Source organism: Vanellus vanellus (genome assembly GCF_965231255.1).
Source record: "Vanellus vanellus genome assembly, chromosome: 7".
NCBI lineage: Eukaryota > Metazoa > Chordata > Aves > Charadriiformes > Charadriidae > Vanellus > Vanellus vanellus.
In genome coordinates, this window is record NC_138912.1 from 20120378 (window position 1) to 20139195 (window position 18818).

At 42.3% G+C, this 18818-nt stretch overlaps 1 protein-coding gene across 1 annotated transcript; it reads right to left on the minus strand.

Moving 5' to 3' along the window:
- Window positions 1-4922: 4922 nt before the first annotated feature.
- LOC309674408 (lipase member M-like) lies at window positions 4923-15681 on the minus strand (the record flags this gene model as incomplete). Its single annotated transcript, XM_082486433.1, has 10 exons — window positions 4923-5156; window positions 6335-6406; window positions 7967-8038; window positions 9096-9242; window positions 9797-9933; window positions 10648-10757; window positions 11471-11669; window positions 12381-12498; window positions 14028-14139; window positions 15575-15681. The coding sequence occupies 10 exons, from the start codon at window positions 15679-15681 to the stop codon at window positions 4923-4925; spliced, it is 1308 nt and encodes a 435-aa protein (XP_082342559.1).
- Window positions 15682-18818: the final 3137 nt, after the last annotated feature.

An 18818-nucleotide genomic window follows, 5' to 3' on the forward strand; every position in this document is an offset into this window, starting at 1 on the left:
AGTTGGAATGAAGCAGAGTTTGAAAACACCCAAAATTTTAAACTTGGCATTAAAACACACTCCATTCGATTCCCTTTGTATATCAAATACTTCTTAATTTTTGTTGTCAAAATAGGAAGCTTCACAACTACATACTCAGAATCACAGAATTTTCAGAGTTGGAAGGGACCTCTAGAGATCATCTAGTCCAACTCCCCTGCTAAAGCAGGATTGCCCAGAGCACATTACTCAGGACTTCATCCAGGCGCGTCTTGAAAATCTCCAGAGAAGGGGACTCCACAACCCCCCTGGGCAGCCCGTGCCAGTGCTCTGTCACCTGAACCGTAAAGAAGTTTTTCCGTGTATTTGAACGGAACTTCCTGTGTTCTAACTTGTGCCCATTACCCCTCGTCCTGTCACTTGGAACCATTGAAAAGAGCCTGGCTCCATCCTCCTTCAACCCACCCTTTAGATACTTGTACGCCACAATAAGGTCTCCCCTCAGCCTTCTCTTCTCCAGGCTAAAGAGTCCCAGCTCTCTCAGCCTTTCCTCATAAGGCAGATGCTCCAAGCCCTTAATCATCTTAGTTGCCCTTCGCTGGACTCGCTCCAGCAGTTCCCTGTCCCTCTTGAACTGGGGAGCCCAAAACTGGACACAGTATTCCAGTTGTGGCCTCACCAGTGCAGAGTAGAGGGGGAGAATGACCTCCCTCGACCTACTGGCCACACTCTTCCCTATGCAGCCCAGGATTCCATTGGCCTTTTTGGCAACAAGGGCACATTGCTGGGCCATGGATAATTTACTGTCTACCAGGACCCCCAGATCCTTCTCCTCTGAGCTACTTCCCAGCAGGTCCGCCCCTAACCTATACTGGTGCCTAGCATTCTTCCTCCCCAGGTGCAGGACCTTGCACTTGCAACTCAGCACAACACTCTTTTTTGCTTTCTGCTGTTTTACTCTGTTCTAATGGGAGTAAAATATGCCTTCCTCTCCCTGCATGGGGAGTCTCATTTGGGAAGAAAAGGTTCTGCTAATGTCTCAACTTGTTTTCAAATCACCACCAAGACTAGTTGAGGCAATGCAGAGGCTAAATTATTCCTCTTGTTAGGGCAAACTTTTCTCCACGCACTCTATGATCACCTGGCTTAATGGGCATGGCTCACAGACTTCCAGGTATTTGCATTTTAAATCAGATACAGCAGGCTAAGTAATATCAATTTGGTAGGTCACTGCTCCCTTAACCTTCAGGAATAAACACTTGACAGAAGCTGTGAACAGCTGCTTTTATCTAGTGAGGTAAAGTCATAAGGAAACATCAGGCATGGTAAACTGTCATAAAAGAACATACTTAGAAGAAAAAATACTTCGTATAAGCTGTAAGGCATGCACACACCAACCAGAGAAGCAGCTGTGACTCAATGCATGGGAGAATCTTCTGCCTTACTCACTAACAAAACATACGTAGGCATGAAATTGCAAGAGCGGGCAGTCCAATTTACACACACTAGGACTTTTATTCCCTTGTTCTCAGACTGAAGAAAACAAGTAGAGGAAAATGAAATAGTTGCTCTTTTTCTTCCTTTTGTGCAGGTCAAACTTCTGTGTCTTCTAACCTGAGCAAACATGAACCTGTGTGCATAGCAGTAGGCTTACAGATCAGAGAGGCAAAAAGCTGTCTATTGTTACAAGCAACCGCTCAAAAGCAAGACGGCACATCTTTATGGAGACAGGCATCAGAAAAAGAGACCATGAACACATATATACAAGCAACTTACCTTTGCTTTGACTGCCTTGCTTGTGTCTTCTGCCACTGTTCCTGGTCCGTCTCCACTGGCAGACTGATTCACTGGCAGAAACCTGCGCCGATAAAAGGAAGTCAAAACACAATGAGCACTTCAGGGTAGCAGCTGTGAGTGTCATGAGTTGGCAGCATGTATTGTAGAGCGTGTTTAAGTGCTGATTTGGCAGTGGTTCAGAAGTGGGGAAATCTTTGTGATGAAAAAGATCTTCTGGTTAAATTCGCAAACCCAAAATGCACCATGGAGCAGGAGAGCTTAAGAAGGACATACAAATCAGTGGTTAGGATGTTTAGCTAGGACCTGGGCGTTGCAGTTCCCTGAGGCTGTGGCAGACCTTGACCTGCACTCTTGCCCAATGGAGGGGCTGCTCCAAATATAATTTTTCAGGACGAAGATGAGGAAGTGTCCAGCTTCTCTCAACATACTCTCTGAAGAACACTGCCTCTGTTCATTTGGTTTATGTTGACTTCAACACTACACACAGACTTCTAAATCCATTTTTCAGTGAACAGCACAACTCATGAAACCCATCTTATTCTATGTTAGTCGGTCAGAGTTGAGGTGGTTTCTGTAGGGACCATATGGTGCCAAAGAATGCTTGAACGCATCATATAACCTTTCTCCCAATGGAGGAACAAACAAGGGTTCTTGTTTCTCCCAAGCCATTTGCATCAACTCTCAAAACATAGTATCTTTGGAGATCTTTCCCCAACTGCTGAATTAGTTGTAGTCAGCCTGAGGGCTCAGTCACTTATATTGGTTTCATGACCATGGGCAGAAAGACAAGTTCTGTGTCCTTAGGCAGCTGGGCTACAAACAAGTAGAATCCTCCTACGTGAGGACCAGCCTTTTTAGCCAATTAACTCATAAGTGTCTTCAGAAGAACTTATGTTTCATCATAGACTGATGAATTTAGAAGAACACCAGATGAAAAGGATGCGTTCTTGGGAGCACCGTTTCAAATAATACAATGCCTTTGGGTGGTGGGGGACGGAAAAGCGTGAAATAAGAACAGGATGTCAGTGAAGCCACAGTAACAGTTCTGCTTTGTATACAAAGTAGAGAACATTTTTTGGGGTAGTAAAAAAGGTAATTTGGTAATTTCTCGGTGAAAAGCGTTATAATTCGGCTCCTCTGATGTATCTAAGTGACAATAACTTTCATCAAACCATGCATTAACCACTCAGAAGGGCTTCTGGAACTTGATGTCTAGTCCCTCCTCATGTCCCAAGGTGGGTTCAACAGTCCCCATGATATTTCCAATGCTGCTTGCCAAACCTGTTTTTATTGATTTTCTAGAAAATTCTACACCCTGCCTCCTCCATGGTCTACCAGGTTGCAAGATAGCCACACAGCTGAAATTTCTTTCCTAGGTGAATTTAGGGGGATGCTCTGGATTCTTTCAGGTATGTTATTACATTTCCCACCATAAGTATTGAAAACTTATAAAGTAAGTCCCAAGTCCTCATGTGTTTCCCCTACAAGCAATGAGTTAGTTGAAGGGCTGACTCTCTGGAGGGTATTTGTCCCCAGGAATTTGTATTGGGTGTAAGGAATGTCCTTGTCTGGAGTGGGGCAGTTTTGTTTGGATGAAGCTCTATTTACATTCGTGGAGCACAAGGAAACAGGATAGGCTTCAGCAGTGGGCTAAGGGGATGAAACAGGTCTGTTGTTTGTCTTGGAAGGGGAAGGAATAGAAGTGGCAACAGTCATGGTTAATTTGTTTGGCTAATGAAGAATTTTGCAGAGTGATACACTGATGCTTTGGTCATATAGTGTCACCAGGGAACTGTCTTAGTGTAACAGCTATACCTGCTCCGATTAGCATCCCAGACTTGGCCCATGTTAACATTTGGGTTCAAATGAGGGTGTCACGCTGAAAGGAAACCCTAAATGCACTGTGTCTCCTTCCACAGTGAAGCTAATGGCGTATCAATTGTGAAGGCACAGTGACCCATAATGCTGTAACCGAATAACCGTGGAGGCTACTCTTCAAGTAAGTGTCTTTGTGCAATAACTACCTATTTGAAACACAATTGGTAGAGCCAGAGTTCTCCCAGGAAATTAAATAGGATGACAGTTTCTTCATCACTGTTTGCAAAGCAGTCCTTCCCACTAATGAGCAGAGTGCTCTAAACACCCATGGGATGGAGATAATGGATTCTTTCTACTGATGTTTGGGCACTTATCATTCTAGTGTTTAAACGCCAAAGAGGCTTCTCAGACCTGTGATAAAGGTTAGAGCAGCTCAGCTCTGTGGTAGCCAGTAGCTTCCATGTGAAATAGCAGGAGATGTGACGTTCCTGCTAGGTTCAGAGTTTAACTTTAAATCAAAGTGTCCAGCTGAAGTGCTGTCATTGCCAAGATGAAATCAGCTCCTTTGTCCCACCCTGGAAAGTTCATGTACACAGTTCCTTAAAGTGTTGTCTGCAGAGATTGAGTCTGCCAAGATTTCTCTATCTTGAGGGGGACCTTGGACCCAAGCCTCCCATCTTCCAGGTGCATGCTTGAACCACCAGACCGGCTACTGATTTCTGCGTGGTCTACCCTCCCTGTGTCCCTTGTTATTCCTCATGAAAAAAGTGAGCAGCCCTGTTTCAAATGAAGACAAACCATCTTTTTTTCAGGAGTGAGTTTTTTGTGTGAACTCAGTTTTTACTTTCTGGTCATCGTCTTATCTAATAATAAAATTAATCAATACCATATCTGCTAGGATTAGTCTTGGCTTACACTATGCCTTTCAAGAACTGCCAGCCCAATAAACTGAGAAATAATATGAAGAATGGAAAACTTCTTTAGATGTCTTACCATATCCAGAGAATGTCAGTGCTTTCATTACTGTTAGGGTCTAAAGCAGAGAGCAGGCTGCAACAAAACCCTGTCTTCTGTTAGCAAAGTATGGTTATTGCAGAATCCAGGCCGTATCAATTAGAAAGTGATTACTGACCCATAGGGTTACCAGAAAATATGAAGTGCACCGTGAACATGCAAAAGGTATTGCAGTGATGCATGGTGTGAAAATAGCATCAGGAGGAACCCTTTCTCTGACTCCAGCAGAAACCGTCTGATGAAAAAGAAGGTTTTGTTGTACCCAGTGAAAATAAGTGTTGTTGAATGAGTTAGGTGTGGCTACTGGTTGTAAGTTAAGGATACTTCTGCATCAGATCAATAATTTCATTGTACATGTGCAAAGGCGCATCCAACCCCCAGATGAAATCCAGGTGTGCCCATTCAGGAATCTTCTTATGATAGATGAGCCTCTTAATTTGAGACAGTAGAATGGCCGCATCCTTGGGATCTGCAAGCAAGTCTTGTCCCCCTGTCCATACTGCAGTCGGTACAGTCATCTCTTCTACAATGTAGAGAGGAGGAGTAGCCTGGAAAACATGAAGCAGTACAGGAATGAATGACCAGAAAAGAGCAGCACACGTGCATTTGGGGCTTTCTTCCATCACTGTTCAAAGTAGAGGTGCCTAAACCAAACAGGAAGAAAGTGCCCTTGCTTGTCTTTTCCATCTGTGCTTGCAGGGAAGACCCAGCTGACAGCACAGCCAAAGCAAAAGTTGTTGACAAAAAGCTACTGTTGAGTCTTTTCCCTTTCAGCTAGGAATTCACAGGACAGGAGCCTGGAACGAGACAGAAGATGTCAGGATGCCTCCGAATAAACCCGTCTTGGTCATTTTGGAGTACTGATCAGCCCCAGAAGATATACAGGGTCTAGTTCGAAAACACAATGTGTGACAAGGGTGAAAAGATCATCAAATGACTTCTGTAGGAGGAGAGAGGAAGTAGATTGGACTCCTGAATTTGGAAAATAGAGGCTGGAGCAGGGACAGGAGACAGGCTTATACCATCATGAATAGTATGAAGAAAGAGCACAGGAAGTAATAATCCCATTACTTCTCATAACACAAAACCTAGAAGGCATCCAGTGACTTTCCAGGGGCAAGCAAATTCAAGACAAACCAAAGGAAGTTGCATTTCATGCAAGCCTTCATTAAAACGTTTAACTCTTAATGACAGACTGTTGTAAAGAGCTAAAGGGTAGGAGGGTCAAGGGTGGGATTAGAGTCTTGGATGGAGGAGAGGTTCCTCAGGGACTGCTTGAGGACAAAGTCCTTTTTTGTCTGGCTGCTACAATCTAGGGGTAGCTATTAGTGCTCTCCAGTTGCCCTCTTCCCAATATTGTTTCCCTGATCTCTCATGCATTGGCAACTGTGTCAATCATGCTAGTAGGCAAGATGCCTCTGGTCTGATCCGCTAGATGTAGTCTTCTTTTTCAAAATTCATTTTCTGTCTTTCCTGCCCTTACGTCCTCTTATTCATATTGATCATTTAATTGAAAAGGATTGCACTCTCTTTCTCTTTCTTATTATTGCCATTAGTGCTTGCATGTTTCCTCTGTTGACTTCCAAACTGGGAAGTAGTAATACAGATGGTGGTGGCTAAATCCATCTACTCGTATTCTGAAAATGTGCCTCCTACTACAGCCTTGCTCTCTTCCTCTCTGCTTCTGTGTTGTCCACGGGCGATAATATTGTTTCCCCAAATATACCTGTTGGTATTTTTCCACGTTCTTCTTTGAACTTCCCCAGTCATAAGCTTGGAACTTCCCCGAACGGGCCTCCTAAGAGGATGAACAAGAGAAGGGTAGTTACAAAGCCATTGTTCAGGAAGTCTGTGGGTTCTTCCCCTGCTGAGTCTCTGACTCCAATCTAAAGCCTCAACGGAAGTTCTTCTAAGAGCTATGAAAGAGCCAACAGTAAATTAATTAAAAGTCTCAATCAGTGAAAAGTAGTCAAACGTTTTTGTCAGAACAAAAAAAAATCACTGCTCCTGCAGAAGGACCCAGGGACGTTTCACAGGCAATTTGTTCTTGTTTGTAAAATTGTTATTAACAACTGCCTCCAGCAAGTTCCCCTCACTGCTGCTGCCCTGTCCTCTTCTGACAATCATGTTGCCATCACTCAGCTTTGTGAGCGGCCCCTTCTTATGTTTTCTCTTCCCTCTGTGTTTTGAATACAGAAGTCACCACTTCCAGTTCTTACCCTGTGCTCCTGGGCTTTGCCTACAGAATGGGTTGTTACTACTGTGACAGACACCATCAATGGGATCTCAATATCGAAGGTAAGGTGTCTGTTAACTCCTTTAATGGTAATAACAGCAATGACAACGAAGGCTTAGGAGTATTACTCCTGCATGTTTGCACTTGCCAGTCTGTGGCTAGGTGCTGAATTAAACCTGAGTCAATTTGCAGAGCTCCCCCCACTGTGCCTTTGTAACCTTTTCTCTTTACAGGTCTAGGCCATGGTCACAAATGCAATTTAATCAAATCTAATATTTTATGTAAACTCATAATTAAAAGTATTGTTGGATTTTGAATAAATGTTTGTGCAGATGTCACTCAAGCATATCCATGTCTTTGCTGTGTTGAAAAGTGCACTGATGCTCTTGCAAGCCCCCTGTGCCTGCAACTGGTCGCTGCTCTGCTCCAGCCTGCGGTGCTGCCAGGAAACCTGTCCTGCGTGCAGCAGCTTCTGTGACCGAGCCCAGGCTTTGTGATTCCTGAAAGCATAAACCCAAAGACAGAAATGCAGCTTCCATCAGCACTGCTGCTGAGGATGTACTGTGACAGTACATCGAAAGTAAGCGATATAGTGAGTCTACTAAATAAAGGATTTATTATTTATAGTTCTATTGCGGTCCAGACACTGAGAGCTTTGAAAGCAAGAGATGAAAATACAAGGGCTTTTACTAGTAAAATCGGATATTTAACAAAGCAGCCTGTCTTGCTCATTTCTTGATCCCGCATTGGAAACATAGCTAATTTCATAAGGTAAGTGCTGTACAGAACTGCAGATATCATTTATATAAGGTAATAGATACACAATAAAAAGAGTGATATATACACGTGCATACACAGTTTCCAGCATGCATGTTCTTACACAAATACTCAGTGACGGTTTCAAATGTACCTGTGTCACATAGGGTATCTCTACCCTGCTGAAAACAGAAAGATCAATGAAAAACAGTGTTTTGACTTGAGATTTCAATTGTAAACCGCAGGTTACGTGTGTTTCCAAGAAGTTAGCAATGGTTTCACAGCAGGATATCAGCCATACCCCACTCTATACCCTACACAGCAAGAAGTCATAACCTATTTTGTGTTCCAGGAGTTTGCCTGTACCTGACTCCAGTGGACTATGTTCTGCACAGAAGTTCCAGCGGGGGTTTGTGCAATATACACATCGATTCGGTTCTGAAAGAAAATATTCAGTAAGTATTCTCTTCTTCCCTTCTAGTCAGATGTACATCAAAACATCTGCCACAGCAGTGCTATGTATCAATAAAACCAAGAGAAATCGGAGCGGCATGATTGGAGACTCCCTCAGAGCTACTCCAGATGTGGCGATGTGTCAGGTTTGGAGTAGCACAAGAACAGCCCCCAAACAGAACAAATTTTCCAGGATGATAGAGAATCTAAAAGAATCTAACAGGTGGAAAGGAGAGAATAGAAAGTTAGCAATTTAGATCCCAAACTAGGTGTTTTTTTTTCAGGAGTCTGTAACAGATCCCGTGTGAGAGAGGGTGGCTCTCAGACAGAACAGCAAAAGGAACAGCCTGAGGAATGCATGACTATTCGAAATAAATCACACCCTAGTCCTGTGGGGCTTTCTTAACAAGTTTCTGTGTGACCCTTCCTCAGAGAACATGCTCTGAGGCATTTTTTTGGAAAATCCTGGAGCAAAACTTTGGTGCCCAGATGGTCTGGCCTACAGCTGGACATAGCATTAGGAGCCCAAATATGTCTCCAACTCTCCCTCAGGTACCCTCGAGGTATCCTGTGCCCCTGAGCACGTCCCTGGTGGTCCAAGGCTTGGAGGGGGAGGACAAGAGGGAATATGTGTGTTCTTCCTTTGCAAAGAGCTTCTGGAAACCTGAAGCAGGTAGGGGTTTTATTTCTTCTTCTGTAGTGTGCCAGCATACTGAAGTTCTCCAATGAGACTAGTAGTCACAGTATGAAGTAGGAGATGGTGCCCTAGGTGAGGTCTGGCAGAGGGCGGACTGCAGAGTTTTGCGGGGCTTTGAGCAGCTGTTGACCCCAGGGGTGGTGCTAAGTGCTCTTCTGAGGAATGAGGCAGTGGTCCCCTGCCAGCAATGGGGCAATCAGCAGATATTGCTGTCCAGTCGTGTGGACTGTTCCCTGCAATGTGATGCTGACTAATAGAAATTCAGGATTCACACCACAGGACAGAAGGTAAGTTTTGTGAGCAGAAGCTTAATCTTTTGGTTGAACTGGTAAGAGTTATACGTACCATGTCAATGTTTTTCAGGTTACAGCCACCCAGATTGAAGAAGACACTTCTACAAAGCCTGGCAAAAGCTGGGTGGCTGCAGAAAGGGACTATTAGCCTTCTTAGACATTCAGTCCGGGGAAGAAATTCTCTTTTGCCAAGCAAACCCTGTGAAATAGAAAGGTAACATTCATTTAAGAATGTGCACTTGTACATTGTGCTGTTGTTTTTAAAAGGTGTTTGTGTCCTGCTCCTCTGCTCCAGCACTTTCAGTGGCTCTCACTTGCTTTTTCTTCATTTGCCAGATGATGTTCCCACGAACAAGAAAGAAACTAGGTGTTTTTCCATTGCATCAGCCTGCTCAGGCATTACTCAATTTGTGTTACATCACTTTTAATGAAGAGATACGTTAAATGTTAACTCCAGTTCGTATTTTAACTCTAAGCTTGCACATCGGTTGTGGTTTTGTCTACAGGAATCTTGGAAACCTTTGAGGATCTGTATCTCTGTATACATCTCTGGGTTACCTGTCCCAGTGCTTCACTGTTCCCCTAGATAAAAAGTTTTTCTCAAATGTCCAGCCTGAACTTCCAAAGGCTCCAGTTATAAGGTAAGCCTACCCGCATGCAAATGAGTAGACCTCATAAAGCCCTATACTTTCTGTTTATCCATTTTACACAAACAAGTATATGGTAAGCAGTTGAAACCAAGATATCACATACCCTGAGCAATTTTTCAGGAAGGTAGAGGAGTTTTGTTGCTGGGCTCCTAGCATACTTAATAGTAGTGACAGGTGCCAACGCAAAATAGAGTTTGATTTTTTGAGCCAGCTCTGGCATTGTTGAAAATGCAATGAAAGCTGAGAAAACAAAAAAGAGGAGTTAAGAAAGTCATCATTTGTACATTAGACTGCTTTCAGTGTTTATAAATGCTATTCTGCAATTTCAAACCTACAGTCAACCTCGTTAGTTGTTCATTGACTATGGTTCAGCCTAGATTTGTGTGAAATCCCTCTTCTCCCTGTGTTACCAGCTTGTAGTTTTATGTCCCTCTTCAGAGACAAATTTCTTTCTATATTTTGCCTTTGCAGCTTTCTTCCAAACCCATTTAAACATAAAAGCACGCTTCTGATGTACATTCATGCGTTGTATGCTATTGGGAGGAGCAGTTGTTTTGCTTCCGGTCAGTCCAATTTCATATTTCCTTTTTTTCGTGTGTGTCCTGTCCAAGCTGGCCAACTTCTCTTTCTGTACTCTCATCTTCCTATTTTGTTTATTTTGGTCAACTGACCATCTGCTGTTGGGCACACCCTTGCATCTTGGAAACAAACAATTTGCATGGCCCACAAGAATTTCCAGTGTAATTCTAAGTCGACGGACTTACAGCTGCAGTGCATTTGGTCCATTATGTTTTACTGTCCTTATAATAAATTATGAAAGCCTACGTGCTGAAAACAGCTTATCCCGTGTTTTTCACACCTGCAAAGAGTCAATGAAAGCCCCAGGTACATTCATATCTCAAATGACATTTTACTCCGTTTTCCTGAAGCACTGGTCTGTTGCGTGTAACTTACCGATGGTGGTACCTTGTGAATAGCCAATGTAGTACAACTTTTCCTGTCCTGTTTTCTCCACGATGAAATTTATTGCTGCTGGAAGATCAAACTTAGCCATCTCATCAAAGCTGCAGGCAGGATATTGAAAGAGAGGCATGCAGGAATTAAAAGTCCATTTGAATTCACATTCTTATTACAGGCTTGTCAGCAAAGAAACAACATGAACCGTTTAGCGAATCATTCATCTATTTTAGGTTCTGTGTTTTTCTGGCACTGGGTATGGAAGATAGTACTCAAGGTTTTCTGGGATATTTTCTCCTTTGACATCATCAGAAGGACTATAACTTGAAAAAGTATCAGGTTGAATTGTAATGGTGTATGCAGAAGGAACAGGTGGTGATATAGTAACAGAGCTCCTGCCATGGAATCACACATTTTCTACAATCTGACGTTAAAGAAAAGGTCTATTTTTAAATGTTCATTAAAATAAGTGCCAAAATAGTTTACATTTTCTCTTTCTGGGATTTTAGTGTCATTGTAATATATAGACTAGTGTTTCTAAATCGCTTCCAAAATTGCCTTCGGAACTGAGGAGTGGCTTGGACACGACCTGAGCTGCTCTGCTGCTATATCTCCAGTTTGAAGAACCTTTTCTAGCAGCAATTAGAGGAAAGTAGTCTTCACCACTCTTAAAGTTCACATGCGTGTATAGGGGCACCTCAGCAAAAGTGAATGTAAAGAATGCTTTTTAAAAGGTAGTATATGTAAATCCCTGATTTAGCCAGCTTAAATAAATACATAAGGGTGGAAAATGGAGATGCCCTTCAATGGTTTGGTCTACCTGAAAGCCCAGAATTCATCTTGATCAATGGAATAATTCTGATGTTTTCTGGACCAGCGATTCCCTCTGCTATTTCCCATCCAAACATCAAAACCAGCATCAGCTAGCATGAAGCCCAAGCTGTTGTTGGGTAGGTTTGTGACCCAGTTACTAGCGTCTCCCAATAATCCATGTTGGAGAAACACAGCAGGTTTCAAAGCTGAAAAGTAAATCAGAAAGAAAACAACAAATTTTTATTTTTATTTTTTTTTAATTTTCTGGCAGTTCAGGGACATTACTCTCCCATACTCAATATTGGGTTTTGTTCCTGCCCCAACTTAAAGGGATACAACTAATCATAAAAACAAAACATCCCTTTCTGGAAAGAGAGAATGTATTCTAAGCCTCTGTAATGATTTACGGAAAGATCTACCTGACACCAGCAAAAACTGGCTTGGCACCCTCCGGTCATTGTTTGTACAGCTCAACCGCAACAGCTTGAGATTCTCAACACTGATATAAAGATTGAAGGTGTGGGATTATTGCAGATGTTTTCTTTACCCAAAATATGAATTAGTCACTGATATTAACCAGGTGTAGGCAAAAGCAAAGCAAAATTAGAAGCTGGAATAGCTTTCTCAAAACAGGTGGATTGGGCAGGTTACAGCCTTTATCCTTTTTTTAAAAAGACTTTTACTCATCAACTCTTACTATGAGGGTATATGCTTCATATTATAGTGGATTTTTATTATAAATAGGTGTTCTTGACACAAATCCTGTTTAACTTGCAGGCTGTCCAGGACAGCCAGAATTCTCTGCTAAAATTTCCTTTGTGGATACAAGCTTTGGTAGACATTTTAAAAATACAAGGTATCTCTTTCCAGATAGTGCCTTATCTGGGCTGGTTTTGTCTCATATTAAAGAACTGTACCTGGGTTTCCCTGATTCTGTGTACCGTAAGGGATTCTGTTAATGGTAATGGTATAACCATCTTCTGTCATCACTTCATACTCCTCACTGGGGTACCCTTTGTAAGTAATGAGCTCATTCTAGAAGAGAAGGTACAAATGCATTTGCTTGCAGAAGTCCATTTTGGTTGTATTATATGCATAAGATATTTGCAATGAAGAAATCTTAGAGAGCAGATACAACCGGATATTCAGTCCACATATATTAAGCATAGAATCATAGAATCATAGAATTGTCTAGGTTGGAAGAGACCCTTGGGATCATCGAGTCCAACCATCTACCCTACTCTACAAAGTTCTCCCCTACACCATATCCCCCAACACCACATCTAAATGTCTCTTAAACACATCCAGGGATGGTGACTCAACCACCTCCCTGGGCAGTCTATTCCAATGCCCGACCACTCTTTCTGTGAAAAATTCTTTCCTAATGTTCAGTCTAAATCTACCCTGTTGGAGCTTGAAGCCATTCCCTCTTGTTCTGTCAGTAATTACCTGCGAGAAGAGACCAGCACCAACCTCTCTACAGTGTCCTTTCAAATAGTTGTAGAGTGATGAGGTCTCCTCTCAGCCTCCTCCTCCTCAAACTAAACAGTCCCAGCTCCTTCAACCGCTCTTCATATGATTTGCTTGCTATGAATATGAATAAAGCCATAGCAGACTGGATATTGTAACCCTAAATTCAGTCAAAATCTATTATAAAACCCCCCGTATTCTACTACTGCCATACCACCACAAGCCCTTGCATTCTGGTCATGTAAGAATCACTATAAACTCATAGCAGGAGCTTATGACTCCCATAGCTGAGATGAGGAGCTGCCTGGGCGCATGCTCCTCGTCTGCCGCAGTGCGAAGTGAAACCTGTTTATTTAAACTACCTTCAGAGAGATCCAGAGAGCTTCACAACTGCCCTCTTGTGAATGGCACATGTGCAAAGAGTACCACTGAAAAATTGACTACGCTATGGAAAAAACAGGATCAGCCACTTGCATGGTCACAAGGGAAACCACGCGCACAGCCAATCTTAAGCTCTGATATAAGTACTACTTTTGACCTGTAACATTCAACCTGTTTTGTTACAAAAGAGGATTGTCTTGTACTTGTACTCAGAGAATTACTCAATGTGATTTCTCATGCAGGACAGAAAATCCAAGTTTTTAACAAGTGACTAAAGATCTAAACAAGCTTGCTTGGCAAGAGATGTTTTTCTGAAAAGCTGGCCTTTTCTGATTTACGCTGGTCATCCAAAAAGGGAGAAAATATAAGCCACTCGTTATTTAAAAGTCATCTTTGCTGACAAAATGCTGACATTTCAGATGGTCATTCTTTCAGATAGGGGAATAGTGCCAGCAATAGCAAACTGGTAGCTGATATTTAAAAGGGAATTAACTTTGGAGATTTACTAAGGGAAGGTCTTTGCCTTAATTTCCATCAAACATAAGACATGCTGTGTCACATGCAGACAGAAGAGAAGGGTTACATAGAGTGATTAGAGAGGATGGGTTAAATAAAGGCAGCTTATCTATCCTGTTATTTCTAATGCCGAGAAACCCCTCTGCTGTGTGACATGTATTCCTTCCATCCCCTGGTCACTCTATGGAGCAACTTACAATATTCATAAATGCTTCAGGATCCACAGCTCTCTTCATTCTTCTGAGTTTTTCTGAATAAGTAGTTCCCTGAAACAAATACGTCACAGCAACAAACAGCCATATCTTCTCTCTGGATAAAACAGTATATTTGTGTGTCAGTAGTCCTGCTCTGCACTTGTAATCCAGACAGGTTCTGTGCTTTTCTGATGAGGGAAGGGAAGTCCTGCCTAATACTGAAAGGAGCTAGTCTGGTACTCCCCACTTGTTAATTAAATGGAACAAAGCTGACTTTAAAAACCTATCTGCGGGAGTTTGGCAGGTTGTGCTAAGGTTCGGACACAGGATGTTGCTCTCAAACAGGGCAAAAGTATCGGTGGATGCAAGGAAAGGAGCAAATCTTTTGGAGAAATGGAATTCACTCGTTCTTCTGAGAAGCAAGTCACCTGCATTATCATGCCATGGATTTGTTCTGTAGATTAATTAGGAAACATTTTTGGATAACTCTGGGGAACACTGGAGTTATTGGGCAACTTGTAATTATATCAATCACTGTCGCAGGGAAGTTTTCAAAGTGGAGACAACCAAGTTGCTGGATACTTAACTGAAAAAACAAGGACAATTGAAAATAAACAAAGTAAAATATTTATCATTTAATTAAGAACTTAAGAACCTAAAGAAAGCCCTTATTTATAGTTGCCTAGCATAATTTATACAAAACTGCTCGACGGCAAAATTTATCCACTCCTTAGGGTGAGGATGGAAAATAGGAAAAGCAAGCTTTGCTAAATGTAATGCTAGGTAGAGACTGAGTGCTGGGACGTCATGTTTTGTTCAGGAAATAAGGAACAAGAAACCCCAGGGAGGAAACCAGCCTGCTTAGATGCACACATAGCAGCTCCACAGCCTGTGAATACCTACCTTCTTTTAGGTCAAAGAAGATGCAGAGTGTTTGAATTAGCATTCTCTCTATGCCATACAAACCCCTAGAGGCAATGTCTGAACCTCTGTTGTCCCAGTGATGGAGCTCTAAGCTGGACTGAATCAGCCAACAAGTCCATTGCGTTTATTATTTTCTCAATCAAGAAGGCTTTGTAACTTCTTCCCCAAATAATATAAATAGCTTATTTTTTTTCTTGTCGTAGAACAACGATGTAGATTCTAACTTCCTAAGGCTATATTCTGATATAATATTGATCTTGAAAATAGCAGGCTCGTTTTGTAGAAAAAGGAACAGGCATTTTAAAACCTTTTTTTTTACCAAGCTAGCCTCCTTTCTTTAGTTTGAAAGCCACTGTGGTCTTATTCCTACACTTGCCATTTTCCCGTGCCTCTCCAGTTGCCCCAGAGTCACCTAAATTCAGGCTAGGTGAGTCACAGTACGCCTCTTTAGCCAAAAGGAATCTTTCAAGAAATAGCCCTCCTTTCACCTATGTGAGTTTCAAACGAAACAACAGAACAAAATCTATTTGTTCTCAAAATAATCAAGCAACTCCTCAAGCCCAGGTTTGATACCATCTTTTGCAGCTCCCAGTTTTGTGTCAGAGATAAATGAAAGCGTTACTGACCTTGTGCCAGAAATCATGTGTTTGGCTGAGCGGCAGAAGAAAGGAAACTCAATTCCCAGGTGTTTGGAAGCAGCGCTGGGTAAAGACAGCAGTGAAATGATGGTCATGCACTGTTTTTTTCCCCAGTCATGCAGCACCTTGGCAATAAGCATCCATTTCTTTCCCACTCCTCATTCCTTCTGCTGTCCCTTCAGTTTTCCCCGGGGCAGCACCAGGGAGAGGCGCCTCCTTTTATTCTCAAACCTCGTGCTTTTCGTCTCCTTCACTGCCACAGCTATAACAAGGCTCTTTTTACTATCAGAGATTGCTGGATTTTTAAGGAGAATACCAGCCTCCATGGAGTGGCAGAGCAGGATCAGGAATTCTGAAAACAAATAACTTCATAGATATAACTAATCATACCTAATGAAATTGTCAATAAACCTGCGACAATTTTGTCTTCTACATTCTACCTGCCAACTCCAGCTTCTCACGTCATGTGGAAAGGATGGAAGGAACTCTGACTCTTTGATACTTCTATGGATGTTATTGCACATATTTTTCTTTTATTCTTTGAATGCTCATGTTGCTGTTCTGTCATTCAACGTTGCTGCAGGAGTGGTTTCAAGAGATTTTCCTTTATTCATATTTCACCTCTAAGATGGACACAGAATGAAATGGATATTGCCTAAATGTATTGTTATGAAGCTAGAATGCTTTTCCATAATCTGTATGGACTCAGGAAACATTACCATAATGGCCACTTGTCTCAGTGATCTTGACCATACTGGGAATGGGCCAGTACTGCCCAGCAGTAGGAATTAGGTCGGTTTGAGTAGATTGTCAGGTCTTCAGGACAGGCACCTTTGTGAGGCTCTCCTTTTTGTGGAGTACAATCATAATGCAGCTGTCTTCCCTAACTGGTGTCCTAGCTATTAATATGAGACAAACTTCGCGAAAGCATGATTGAGGCTTTCTTTTTTTTTTCTTCAGAAAGCTGCTGGACTTTGAATTCTGCCTGTTCCAGATAGATTGATATTTTTAAACGTTGAAACTAATTATTCTTTCTTGTTTGGTTCCCCACACTTGTTCCTCCAAATATTCATTCTGTCTTATAGGTATCATTTGTCTACACAGAACGGATTCGCTTATACACTGAGGTGAATATCTATCAAGGTTTTGAACAGGCTTTGATACTTCTATTTATATTATAGCTTGTTCACTTCGTCCTTGCAATACTGGCTCTGGTTAGGACCAAATTTATTTCATATATCCTCACAAGTTATTTTCTTTAATATTTACAGACCAGAAAGACATATGAAAGAAAGTCTCAGGAGAAGACCTGTTCCTACAAGATTTTCTAGGCAGGCTTTCAAAGAGAAATATAAGGTCCAACTTTGGGTTCTGACAGGGAAGTAGGAGAGGAAATGATTTTCAAAGGGCTGGTTTAGAAATTGTTCCCAAACATTGAGTCTACACGTGGATTAATTTTTTTTTTAATCTTCTGTTTATTTCCTTTCAGATACTTTAACACCTTACATCTTCCCTCTAAGAAAACCAGGTTTTCTCCTTTTTAAAGTCCCAGTGTCTTTCAAAGCTCAACATGAATTCCACGAATGAATTGTTCAAACATGTACTCGCCTTCGAGTACCTCATGCTATTCCAGCTCATTAAGACGTATGATTAACTCACTCTGAACAAAGCCAGCTTCATTCTTTAGCGTAAAGCAACGCTTCATTGACAAAAAGAACTCAATATCGAGTAAAAGGAGAACATATAAATGGCATAATACCAGAAGAAGCAAACCCGTGGATGAAGTCATCATTGCAAGTTATTGGCAGCAGGTGTTCGAAGCGAGTGTTTCAGATGGGGAAAGAACATGAACACAGGTGAGTGTTAAACTGATTTTTTTTTTAAACACAGACATGCACACAGTTGTAAGTTGTCGGGTTTCAGAGGAAGTTACACTGTGAAGAGGTGTAGAATTCAGTGGAAATGCTTAAAGGCTGAAATGTCGCTGTCAGAGGTCTGGCTGCAGCTTCACAAATGTGGTCATATGCAAATGAACTTTAAACTTCTCAGTCTAGGTGCCCTTGTATAAATTAGTGCCTTTGTATAAATTGTTGACTACATGCGCGGTTTGTGAAACCCCAGCTCCTTCCAGGGCTCACTCTTGGTAAAAATTCTCAGAAATGCACAGGATATAATCCCTAGAATTTTGGTGTTTTCTGCGAACTCTTTGCTCTCCCCATTCCCTCCTGCTTCAGGAATTAGACCTGGCTCTGAAAGTGGCTTAAGAATGAAAGATATTTGCAAGTGGCTGAATATAGAAGTTCTTCATGGATCAAATATGTCCTTTTGGCTTCTTCATCCAGCTAGTGTACGTAGTTATCAGAAACATTTGGCTATTTTGAGTATGTTAAGGAGGGCCTTAACGAGAGGTATGCTTTACTGAGAGACAGACTTGTTTTTGTGCAAGTCGCCAGCCAGGAGTCTCCAAGGGAACACACAGCAGCAAAAACAGAAGGAACCCCTCCGTGCACTCATATGGCTTTAAAAATATTTCATGCGGTAACAGTGCAAGCAGTTGTTTCTTGAGAGTGAGCGAAACACTGAGAACTAAGAGCAGGGTCTAACAGTGCGTTCTCCATGGCATCCCTGGGACAATACCCGGTTTCTGGCAGCGTAGGTGCAATGCTTGCCCTCAGCCACCCCACCCCATGCTGTTGCCTTGGCTGGGGCACTGTTGGCTCCCAGCACAGGCATGTCTGGGGGGTGAAGGCAGAGCCCCCCCTGACCAGCAATGGCCCCTTCACCTCCAAAGAGTGAAGGGAGTCCTTCCGATGGAGTCCACACACAAAGGGACACAAGTGCAAAAGCATAAGGCACTAATGAGAAGAGGTGCTGCTTGGGTGAGAGATCCTCCTCAGCTCTGTCAGGTCTGCAAAAATATTCCTGGTGCTCATCATCAAGGTAAATGGCATGGGCTTGCCTGGAGGGCTTCCAGCAAGCAGGCTGAGCGTCACAGTATTCTTAAGTGATGAGTGAGATAGCTCTGAGTTGGCACTTACATAATTATGAATGTTTCGTGTGACAAAGGTAAAGTAAGAAGTGTCAAAAGGAAGGGCTCAGGAGGGACAGAGGGCTGCATGCCTGTTTATTCTGCTCACACTGCTGACGCCTTGTCTGGGAATCTCCCAGGCAGCGCTGCCTTCCCGACCAAGTCTCGGTCACCCATAGAAGAGGCAGCTTGCAAGCAAAAAGC